The following is an 11,149-nucleotide window of genomic DNA, read 5'->3' as shown; positions in this document are numbered from 1 at the left end:
AAGTGTTCGATCCCAAATGACTGAAAGGTAGGTAAATAAAATTTTAAAAATCTTAGGGAATGACAGTGAAATTGACAAAAATTTCAAGGGAGGTTTCTGAAATTATGCCTTTTAACTAAAGTAAAGGTTTCAATTCGTAATTTAGTATAAAATCTATCTGGGGAAATAATGTAATATCCTTTTAGTTCTATTTTTCCCATGGTTCTAATGTTTGTATTAGCGCCGATGCCCTTGTCTCTCAAACCTAGGTCCGAAACACCGACTACCGTTAAAGCTCCTCAAACTGCCTTACTCGAACCCCTTTCTCTTCAGCCCTGTTTCTCCGTTGTTGTTCTTTTCTACCTTCGAGTAAAGGGACACTGCCAAAAGGTCGCCTGACGCCAACGTCGCCGGAGCCGGGTGGTTTAGCTATCAAGGTTTTTCAATTACTCTTTGTTTTAAAAGTTCAATTCTTTCTGCAAAACTATTCAGCATCTATGTGTACGTCTATGCATTTATCGAATTGGCTACATGAATTCTGATCTTTCGTCCAAACGGAAACGGGGTTGTGCTTTTTGAACTTTTACGGGATAATGATGCTGTTTGAGTTGGGCGGGTTTAAGAGAAAACTGTTTTTTACTGGGGAATTGGGCTGATTTCTTCTTGCTTTCTTGAATTAATCAGTTGCCTATTTCTAGGTTGCATTGTGACTGCCTCCTCTAATACTTGGACTTTTATATCTTGCTCGTTCTTCAGGAACTTGATGTGAATTTCATTTACTTTGGTAAATTTTGAATTTTTTTATGGTGGAGCTGTGATATGGGTTTCTCAATGGAATACTTGAGGTAATGGTATTTAAACTTTCGATTCCTTTTATTTTCTATGCGGTTCATGTAATGGTCTGAGACTGGAGTATTGCTGTAAGACTTCTATTTGTACTGTATGAGCTTGTTTTTAGCAAGTTCTTATCTGTCCTACAGCTCAAAATACGTGATAACTATCTCCCTTAGTGAAATTTATAGTGTAAAAGAGTAAGAAGATCATCCTACTGTTTTTGCTAGTGTTTCTGTTATAAACTGTTGCCTTTTATTGGGTAATCCTTTCTTTTGTTGTGTCTTTCTGTTGATGTCATTGAGTATGAACTTCAGAGAAACTTTTTAATTTACACGATCTAGGAAGTTTTAAGGGGATCAGTATCTTGATTTTCCCAGATGAACTTCCTGCATTCTTATGTTGTTATGGTGGATTTGTGTCAGTTTTTGTGAAAGTAACTAGATGTTTTTCTGGACTCATTTGCTTAGGTTACTTTGTGTTTAAGTTTTCAAAAAATTTGACCGAATTTTGTCAGATCCTGTGGTGCCTTCTTATGAATGAGAAAGATACTAGTCATAATTGTGATAGTAGTTATACCTATCATCATGAAAGATTATGAACTTACTAGGTACTACCTTAGCTAGTAAATTCTTCATCAGTAGCCCAACTTTAGAAGAATCTGCTTCTTTTTATATGCAAAATAGATCCAAACCACAAAACAAAACAATGCAAAAAGAGGAGAGCTGTTTGATAAGAAATTTAGAATAAAAAACAATATTTAATATATGCTTGCTTGAAAGCTACCATCATTATTGGCTGTGATGCGTAATACCCACTCAATCAGCTCGGCTGCACTAACAAATGATTTCTGCAAACGCATGTTAATTAAATTCTTTGACAGTTAAAGCTACAAATGGCACAAGTAAAGTTTCTTTTACGCAAGTCCCCCAACAAATAAGACATTTGGGTTTGAGGTTGAAGCAAAAGCTGGTGTAGACATGTGAATAGGACAATGAAGTTAATAATGCCGCGGTGCTTTTTTAATGTTTTTCTGGACTACTTCATAGTATATCTATACTTTTCTGGCTGTGCCATGGCCCGTTAAATGCAGATTTACTTGGATTATTAGTTGTAGATTGTAAAATTGTAGCAAAATACTATGTTTGAATCCCTATTTTAATGATGAATTTCATGTCCAAGATTGCTTTGATCTTTCGGAGAATTGAGATTGTGCATTGGTTAAAAATATTGTCAATCTCCATGTGGTTTTCTTTGACTTCTTCTAGATGCTGCTTCTAGGTTAATGATACAGTTGGGGAGGATTCACTTCTGAGGGTCTCTTTTCCTAATGGGCTCTCCTGAACGAGTAAGAAGTTCAGGAAAGAAGGACATAGAGGTTGATCCAGATGTAAAGACGGACAGGTTCAGGGAAGATGATGACTGGGAAGGTGATGATAAGAGAAAGCACAGGTCAAGCAAGTCAAGAAAGCCTGGAACTTTGGAAGATGCTGAGGGAATAGATAGAGGTGGTAGAAAGAAAAGTGCCGGGGACAGAACTGAGAGCCGAAAGAGATCAGGTGGTTCAAGCAGAGCTGATAGTGATGAGGATGACTATGAAACAAGGAAGGAGTCACGTACTCGGCATATGAAGAAGAAAATAGAGGACAACACATTGGAGAAACTGAGCAATTGGTATGAAGAAGGAGAAGGTGAAATCAAGTATGACAGTGGATATAGAGAACATGGTCGAGTTGATGACAGTGAAAGAAAGAGATTGACTTCAAAGTTCTCAGATCATGAGATCTCCCAGGTCAGAACTAAAGACAAAGATGAAGCAGTGTTAGATGGTAACCCTGAAAAGGCGCTAGATAGAGATTCTAGATTTTCTGAAAGAAGGGAAGGTAGTAGAGAGAAGGGTCATGGTTCTTCTGAGCATGGGAAAAACTCAAGGAGAAAGTGGGATGACTCAGATGTCTTCTGGAAAGATGAAGATGGAAACTACACTGAAAAATCTGATATAAGAAGTGGGAAGCTGACTGAGTCTAGGATTGAAATTGTTAGAGACAGAAGTGATAGCATGAAATTTGATCTGAGTGAGAGCAAAATCAGAGAATTTGACTCAGACGGTGACAAAGGCATTAAAGCTCAGGATAAGGAGGAGAGAAGATCTGAGTTTGAAAGGAATAAGAGGGACAGGTTGGATGTTTTAGAGGAGGACCTGAAAGGAAGCTCGTCGATGCGGTCGAGCAAGGAGAGAAATGAGGAGCATAGACACCCAAGAAATCCGGCTGGTAGGGAAATTGTTGACAGCCGTGAGAGGTCTTTAAATGCAGACGAGGATGGCAATGCATGGATGAGAGACAAGAACAGGAGGGAAATAGATACTTCCAACCGGTCAAGGACACCTGAGCGGAGTGGAAGACGTCAATATGAACCAGACAACTTTGATATGGATTATGAACGAAGCACTTCTTTTAGGAGGAAGGAACAAGAGAGAGATAACTATAGAGATGATAGGTCTAAAGGAAGAGATGAAAGTTGGAGTGACAGGAGCAGGGATCGCGAGGGCTCTAGAGATGCTTGGAAAAGAAGGCAACCTAATAGCACTGAAAAGGAAATAAGGGATATTGATACAGCTTATGATCATGGTAGAGAGTGGGATTTTCCTAGACGTGGTCGGATTGACCATGATAGGCCTCAAGGTCGTTCTGGTGGTAGGAAAGACGGAAGCAGGACTGAAGCAGTGAAAACCTCTTCCAAGTATGGAATTTCGAATGAGAATTATGATGTCATAGAGATCCAAACCAAACCATTCGATTATGGAAGGGAGGAATCTAAATCCCTCCTTTCCAGAAGCAATGAACTGGGTCAGCAATCTGATACATTGGCTCCAAATGGTGAGGAGAATGCTTATTCTAGAGAGGAAAGATCTAGGAATTCATATGCATCTATGCAATCTGGTGAGGATTCAAAGGATAGATTCACAGATGGGGGCTTTTCTGGGCAAGACCAGAATTTATGGAGGGATGACAATGACTTTGCAAGAGCAAGAGGCCAGAGGGGTGGTATGTCTAACCGTGCTTCTGGGGGCCAAAGTTCTAGTGTTGGCTCACAAATGATGCATGGAAACCAGGAGTCCTCTTCCTTTACGAGATCTGCACCACAAGGAGTTAAAGGGAATAGAGTTGGACGAGGAGGTAGGGGTAGACCAACGGGTAGAGATGGTCAACAGGTTGGGCTTCCAATGCCATTGATGGGATCGCCTTTCGGGCCACTTGGAATGCCACCACCTGGACCGATGCAATCTATAACTCCTAGCATGTCACCAGCACCAGGTCCTCCAATTTCTCCTGGTGTCTTTATTCCACCATTCCAGCCTCCAGTTGTTTGGTCTGGTCCTCGAGGTGTTGAAATGAACATGCTAGCTGTCCCACCTGTTCTCTCACCTGTTCCTCCAGGGCCCTCTGCGCCTAGGTTTCCCGCAAATATGGGGACTCCACCAAATCCACCTATGTATTTCAGCCAACCTGGTCCTATAAGAGGAGCACCACCAAATATACCTGCACCAAACTTTAACCCTATTGCACCTATGGGGCGTGGACAATCACAGGAAAAATCCCCTGGAGGTTGGGTTCCTCCTAGAACTAATGGACCCCCTGGCAAAGCTCCTTCGAGGGGAGAGCAGAATGATTACTCCCAAAACTTTGTAGACACTGGTATGCGTCCACAGAACTTTATCAGGGAGTTAGAGCTCACTAGTGTTGTGGAGGACTATCCAAAACTTCGGGAGCTTATACAAAAGAAGGACGAGATTGTTGCCAAATCGAATTCCCCACCTCTTTATCTGAAGTGCGACCTGCATGAGCAGGTGCTTTCTCCAGAGCTCTTCGGTACAAAGTTTGATGTCATTCTTGTGGACCCTCCTTGGGAGGAATATGTACATCGAGCTCCTGGTGTTACTGATCATATGGAATATTGGACATTTGAAGAAATAATGAATTTGAAAATTGAGGTACTGACTGCATTATTTATCACCAAGAATATATATAGAAAAGAAATAGAAAAGGAGGTTGTTTGTTTTACTTAGGTATGATCTTTGTGCTAGACTTTTTATTTCCTCAAGCCTGGAAAAAATTATGATTCTATCTGCTCATAATTTGAATTAAAACTGGCTGGTCGGGTGATGTACGGTCAGTGATAGACCCATATATGCACACAAAGGTTATTTGCTACATGCTAGTAAATTATGCATGTTGGTATTTATGTTTCTATAGTTACGAATTCTTATAATTGGGCTTAATACTTCAAAAGTTTTAGTCGTCATTGTTGGTTGCTTCTGCTGACATTCAAAAGCACTTCCTAGTAATGTATTTCTGATCCTGAAGTATCTACTCTGCAGTTTAGCTTAATGCTTTCTGGAACTTGATGATTTAAGTGATTGGCTTTCTTCACTTTCAGGCAATAGCAGATACACCTTCTTTTATTTTTCTTTGGGTTGGTGATGGTGTTGGGCTTGAGCAAGGTCGACAGTGTTTGAAGAAGGTATAGTGAGATGTTTGAGAGAAACAGTGTGTGGTTAGCAGCTGCCTCATCTTTGTATTGGTGTTCGATATTGTATTTATTTAGATCATCCTTGGTCTTTCAATTTTTTGTTTTAACTTTTTTTTTTTTGGTTTGGCGGTAGTTTAAGATCATTTGAAGAGTGTTAACTTTTTTCTGCATATTATTTCATTATAAACTCCATGCAGTGGGGATTTAGAAGGTGTGAAGATATATGTTGGGTGAAGACGAACAAAACAAATGCAACTCCTGGACTGCGCCATGATTCGCATACTTTATTCCAGCGCTCAAAGGTTCGTGAGAAACTTTGTATGCTCTATATTACTTCTCTGAAAGCAAATATCCCGTTGTGGAGTGCAATCACAAATGCCCATATTTTGCTCTTTTTATTTTTTATTTATTTTTATTTTTTTCCTAATACCACGTCCTTGTTTTGCTGATCCCTGTGCTGCTTTGTTGCCACAATGAAGGAACATTGCTTAATGGGCATAAAAGGGACCGTACGTCGCAGTACTGATGGTCATATAATCCATGCCAACATTGACACTGACGTAATAATTGCTGAGGAGCCTCCTTATGGTATGTAGTTTGTGATCCAAATGCCTAGGCTTGTCTTATGTTGGCAAAGCTTGTCTTCTTCCCATGGGATGTGAAACTTATGAGCGCACCATGTTCTCTCCACTCCTACATCCTTTTGATTCTATGAATTTTTAGGTTTCTCCTGGTTGTTTTGGCAATATTTGTCATAAACGTAGATAAAAGCAGACAAATGGGAGGAAGAGGCAATCTTGTAACTGCTATAAGGGCTTTGAAGCTTATTATAAATGCTCTAGGTTTTCCTGTTACATCTAACAAGATGGAAATTCCCATGCTGCCTTCTCGTTCCTATCCACATACGCCTTACCTTCCCCATCTTTCCATGCTTTGTTTCAGTTATACCCTTGATTCACTCCTTTTCTCCTCTCTTCAGTTTGCTAATCAAAGTGATGAAAAATTGTGTGCACATTAAACTGCACTATTGAACAAAGACGGACATATATCAAAATATACTGTAATATACATGACCACAAACATATAATAGTAGGATTTCCCAAAGCAGTTGAACTACCTTTTTCTCATGATCATAATAAAAGTATTGATTATTTTACTGCAATACATTTGGTAGAATATTGGAGAATGGACTACTATATTGCATTATATTCGGCAGACATTTGTAGAATGAGCTATTGTTTATGCAATCTTGTGCAGCAGTAAACCTATAGAGTCTTATATATATTGTAGGATCTACTGCAAAACCTGAAGACATGTATAGGATAATTGAACATTTTGCTCTTGGCCGGAGAAGACTTGAGCTCTTCGGGGAAGATCATAATATCAGGGCTGGCTGGTTAACTGTTGGTAAAGGAGTATCCTCATCAAACTTCAATGCCGAGGTATGCGGTTGAAGCTTTTTGTTTCATTGATTTTTTATTTGGATTTGGATTTATTGTCATTTGCTTGCTATATCTTCAAAGGAAAACAGGAGAGAAAGGAGCAGGGGTTGGTTTTTTTTTTGGGGGGGGGGGGTTGTTGGAAAGGCAGTTGCATATCCGCAACTTGCAGTGATTTTTTTTTTTTTCACAAGTATTTTGGTTTTATGAGAAGTGTGTCTGAACTGACAAGTTAATATGGCTAGTAAGTATTTTTCTGCTATGTAATGTTTTGTTGGCTTCTGAAAAGTTCTTGTAACCAAAGTAGTAGCAAAGCTGGCCACGTTGTAGCAGGTTAGGCAGTTCTAGACAATCTTCTCAAGTCTGGCTCGTTAGTCCCTTTACAGGACGTTGTTGGTTCATTCATGCAAAGGGATTAGTAATCATATGTAGGAGACTCAGCTTTACGGACACAACAAAATGGCCAATGTGGTTCTTTTGAAGTTCACTGCATGACATAGGACTAATTATCCTTGGATGAAGCTTAGTAGGGATAAGATTGCGAGATGACATTTTTTTGCCCTCTTTTTAACCCTTTTTTTAAGTTAACTTGAATAGTAGTAATAACTGCAGCCTCAATCTTACTGTTGCATAAATGATGGCCAATGCTGGATAATGGTTCTCTCATTAGGGTACCGAAGCATCAAAATAGCTGCATGCCCACCTTCTTCTTATTCCTTGTTTTAATCTGGAAACGAGAAAGTTAAGGAGAATGATATGTTTTTTGGGTCAGCTTAGTTGTATTTCAGCGTCATTTTTCCAGTGGACTTTATTGGAATTCGTGCCTGTCCTGACAAGAGAATTGGAATATTTTCAGGCATATTGTAGGAGTTTTGGTGACAAGGATGGGAAAGTTTGGCTGGGTGGGGGAGGAAGAAACCCTCCTCCAGAGGCACCGCACCTCGTTCAGACAACTCCTGAGATAGAAGCATTGCGTCCAAAGTCGCCAATGAAGAATCAGCAGCAACTGCAGCAGCAATCTTCATCAATCTCTCTGACAACAGGCAATTCCTCGAACAAGAGGCCCGCTGGAAATTCCCCACAAAATCATAATGCACAGAATATGAACCAAGAAGCTTCTAGCTCCAATATCTCGACCCCAGCTCCCTGGGGTTCACCAATGGAGGGCTTTAAAGGAAGAGAGGGTGGACTTATGGCCCCCGATGATAGAATATTCGATATGTATGGGTATAATGCATCATTTGGTCAGAGTAATGCAGAGTTTTTAGACTACGAGTCACAAAGATCAATGAATTTGTTGTAGTAAAACGCATTGTACCAATTAATTTTGCATTTCTTGTATTTTTTGTATTCCACTCCATAAAAGGCATGAAAATTCCCCCATCCCTCGTCTTTCTTCTGCAACTTTCTTCCTTCAAAATTGGGTGTGGCGGCCATTGGTTTTAGCACCAAAACCTTGTGAAGATAATCTGCAATCATTCTCCATTAGGAACTATAAAGCAAACTTATGTTCGTTGTGAGCGGTTTACCTGCGTTTACTCGATTCTGCACCAGTAAATTGTAGTCACACTGGCATTAACTAAACCAAGAACCGCAGTGGCATGACTAAAGAATTTATATGGTTCTTCTTTTTCTTGATTCGATTCATCGTTGACTGCAAAATAAATGAATGATAGGGGCATTAGTCAGTGGCCACACTTTATAGCGATATTAAGAGTTAATCATAGGGACATTGGGCGCTTGATCGTGAGGTTATATTGGTTCAAATCTTGAACAAAAGGAAAAGGGGAAAATCTGGGTACAAACTTTCTGTTAAAGATGACAAACAGCCCTCTCTTAAAGAAATCGAATTGACGCCCGGGCGGCTACGAGCGACAATTAATCAACCTAAACTTGGAGGAGAAGTCAGATTCTGGAACTTTGCTTTGGTTTTCTTAGTAAAGTTGGGAATCGAACTTGGAAACCAACAAAAAGTCGCCCAGAAAAAGAAAATGGCGGCTCGCCGATTCCTGTCGCTTCTTCTCTCGAAACAGCCTCGTACCTCCTCTTCCTCTCTTAAAGGTAACAAGCAACACCCCACTTCCTTCTCTATCTCTTTTTTTTTTTTTTGAGATTACTATTATTATATGTATATATCTGTTTTTCGATTTCAGTCATATGCTTGCCCTAGATATGGTGACTACTCAGCAATTAGAGCTTTAATAGCTAACTTAACAGTCTGAAATCTTGGACCTGCCACTTTTTTTTTTTCTCCTCTTGGCGTTAATAGATGGTGATGCTACTGATTTAAATTTGCCATAAACTATTTAACTCTTCAGGAGTTGCGGCATTTCTTTTTTTATTCTGAGTGGTTGTCGACAATTTGATTTTTTTTTTTGCTTTTTCTTGTCAGAAGCGTGGTGGACTAAGTGATTGCTACTACTGTAAAGGACTTGCACTTGATTGTTTTTCTGACAGAAGTGTAGATAGAGTTCTGGGGTGGGGTTGGCTGATTTGAGTCGGAGATAAGTGAAGTTATTGAATTGTTCTATACCTGGTTGGTGATTGCATGGGTAGGTCAAAATTGCTCTACTTAAAAAGACTATCCATTGTGTCTTAAACAGTTTTGTGGTTCATCTCAAGTTCTGAATTCAAGCTTGAGTTGGCTAGTAAGTACTACAAAAGATAAGGTGCGATTTGAGTGTCTTCATCTTGGATAAAGCAATGCTTTCTTTATGCAGGAAGGTTATGCATCTCCTTTGTTTTAATTGTCTAATAGGGTAGAGGATGGAATGTAAATGAGAAAGGAAATATACGCTTTCTAGTTTTCCACCATGCTGGCATAATGATGCTAGTAGAAAGCATGATGGAGCAATCTTCCACTTAGTTTCTCATTCAGTATTGTCATTGAAAGAAAGGCAATGGTGACTCGACGGCTTGTATGTTGTCTACGATCTTTGACTTCTCAACTTTCAAACATAATACAAGTACTCTTAGTTCATCATAGAAATACCTTCCCTGGATTCATTTCACGGAAGATCAGAAATTTGAGATTTTTTTATCTTGGAAATAGAAATTAGCTAGTAAACCAACGAAAATTTGAGGGAAAAAGGGGGTGGTAAACTCAGTTAAGAGGTTTTGGTAGTTCTTATATTATCAAGTTTAAGTGAAAATTTTGTTGCTGCATGACATCGTTTAAGAAAATCAAGTAAATGAATTGTTTAAAGGGGTGAATAAAGCTGTCCTGTTACTTGCACTTTTGGTTCAGATGTGAAAGATGCTTGGCATCTTTATGTGTTGGTGCCTGAATGTTTATCTTTCACAAGCAAAGGAGGATTGGCAAAAGTTAAATTTGGGGCCGATTTGATACTGGACTCAGTATTTTGTGCCTTGATCTGGTAGTGAGCTTGCCAATGTTTCTATGGTTTGCGAGGTTACAGAGTTAAGCAGAGCATATTGCATTCCCCACGAATCTGTATGCATTGCTTGTGAATTTTTATTATCCAAGAGTTCGCCTGAGTTTTTCTCGTGGAATTCAATTTCTTCTGCGTCATGTTTATTTCTGTCTTGGTTATTGTTGATTACTGCTGCAGAATCCCTCTCCCAAGTTATCCCTGCAGCAAATTCGTTCTTCCAAAGAGATGGACTTTGCGAAAGGGGACTTCGGACAATTGTAGAAGACCACAATCGATCTGTTGAAGACAGTTTAGCTAAAGAGAGCTGCAACTTGAACTCAGATTCCAGCTCCAGTGATGCCATTTCAAGTCCTGTTTCCAATGAAGACTCCATAAGACACAGGGTGAAGTCGAACCTGAAAACATCCGAAACACATGATCTTGCAATGATTTTCACATGCAAAGTTTGTGATACCAGATCGGTAAAGACATGTTCTCGTGCCTCTTATGAAAAAGGTGTTGTGTTGGCGAGATGTGGTGGCTGTAATAATGTACACCTGATTGCTGATCGGCTGGGCTGGTTTGGAGAACCTGGGAGCATAGAGGAATTCCTAGCTGCTCGAGGCGAGGAAGTGAAAAAAGGGTCTGCTGATACCTTAAATCTGACACTTGAAGATATGGCTGGAAAGGAGAAACTTGATGTCTGAAGGAGGAGTTTCATGGTTTGCATGTCGGGATTATGACAGTAAAGATATCTTTTCGAAACAGATAGGCAATAGAGATACAGGTGTTAACACCATAGTGTTGAAGTTTTCTTCTTGAGAACTGTCTGATTGACAGATTACTAGAGATTATTTGCAGCCGTGTCCTAATAGATGTATTCCCGTTAGTCATCGCTGTCGAACCATTTATTGCTCCCCGCAGTTACAGGGAATTCCAACTGGTGAAATGAAAAATTAAGTACGCTTCAGGGAAGTTGTCAGTTCTCAAATA

General features: G+C 39.7%; 2 protein-coding genes across 4 annotated transcripts; both read left to right on the top strand.

Moving 5' to 3' along the window:
- Positions 1 to 171: 171 nt before the first annotated feature.
- Positions 172 to 8,165, top strand: LOC113725789 (N6-adenosine-methyltransferase non-catalytic subunit MTB-like). Of its 2 annotated transcripts, XM_072074203.1 has the most exons (8): positions 172 to 416; positions 736 to 824; positions 2,092 to 4,804; positions 5,251 to 5,334; positions 5,541 to 5,645; positions 5,823 to 5,931; positions 6,634 to 6,785; positions 7,639 to 8,165. In XM_072074203.1, exons 3-8 carry the CDS (start codon positions 2,141 to 2,143, stop codon positions 8,083 to 8,085), a joined length of 3,561 nt encoding a protein of 1,186 aa, XP_071930304.1. In that variant the 5' UTR covers positions 172 to 416; positions 736 to 824; positions 2,092 to 2,140; the 3' UTR covers positions 8,086 to 8,165. The 2 variants fall into 2 exon arrangements, with proteins under 2 accessions (XP_071930304.1, XP_071930305.1); XM_072074204.1 differs by lacking the exon at positions 736 to 824.
- A 159-nt stretch (positions 8,166 to 8,324) lies between these two features.
- Positions 8,325 to 11,131, top strand: LOC140035007 (uncharacterized). 2 transcript variants are annotated; one of them, XM_072074206.1, is made up of 3 exons: positions 8,387 to 8,843; positions 9,175 to 9,334; positions 10,355 to 11,131. In XM_072074206.1, the coding sequence occupies exons 2-3, from the start codon at positions 9,331 to 9,333 to the stop codon at positions 10,861 to 10,863; spliced, it is 513 nt and encodes a 170-aa protein (XP_071930307.1). In that variant the 5' UTR covers positions 8,387 to 8,843; positions 9,175 to 9,330; the 3' UTR covers positions 10,864 to 11,131. The 2 variants fall into 2 exon arrangements, with proteins under 2 accessions (XP_071930306.1, XP_071930307.1); XM_072074205.1 differs by lacking the exon at positions 9,175 to 9,334 and having other exon boundaries at positions 8,325 to 8,843.
- Positions 11,132 to 11,149: the final 18 nt, after the last annotated feature.

This window comes from Coffea arabica, chromosome 2c (assembly GCF_036785885.1).
Source record: "Coffea arabica cultivar ET-39 chromosome 2c, Coffea Arabica ET-39 HiFi, whole genome shotgun sequence".
NCBI lineage: Eukaryota > Viridiplantae > Streptophyta > Magnoliopsida > Gentianales > Rubiaceae > Coffea > Coffea arabica.
This window is presented reverse-complemented; position numbering and strand designations above follow the sequence as displayed.

Bases quoted from the DNA above. Each gene is read 5' to 3' on its own strand.
- LOC140035007 (XM_072074205.1), top strand. From the start codon at position 8,774: ATGGCGGCTCGCCGATTCCTGTCGCTTCTTCTCTCGAAACAGCCTCGT. The intron at 8,844-10,354 runs GTAACAAGCAAC...TTACTGCTGCAG, and splicing joins CTCCTCTTCCTCTCTTAAAG to AATCCCTCTCCCAAGTTATC.
- LOC113725789 (XM_072074204.1), top strand. From the start codon at position 2,141: ATGGGCTCTCCTGAACGAGTAAGAAGTTCAGGAAAGAAGGACATAGAG. The intron at 4,805-5,250 runs GTACTGACTGCA...CTTCACTTTCAG, and splicing joins TAATGAATTTGAAAATTGAG to GCAATAGCAGATACACCTTC. The intron at 5,646-5,822 runs GTTCGTGAGAAA...GCCACAATGAAG, and splicing joins CTTTATTCCAGCGCTCAAAG to GAACATTGCTTAATGGGCAT.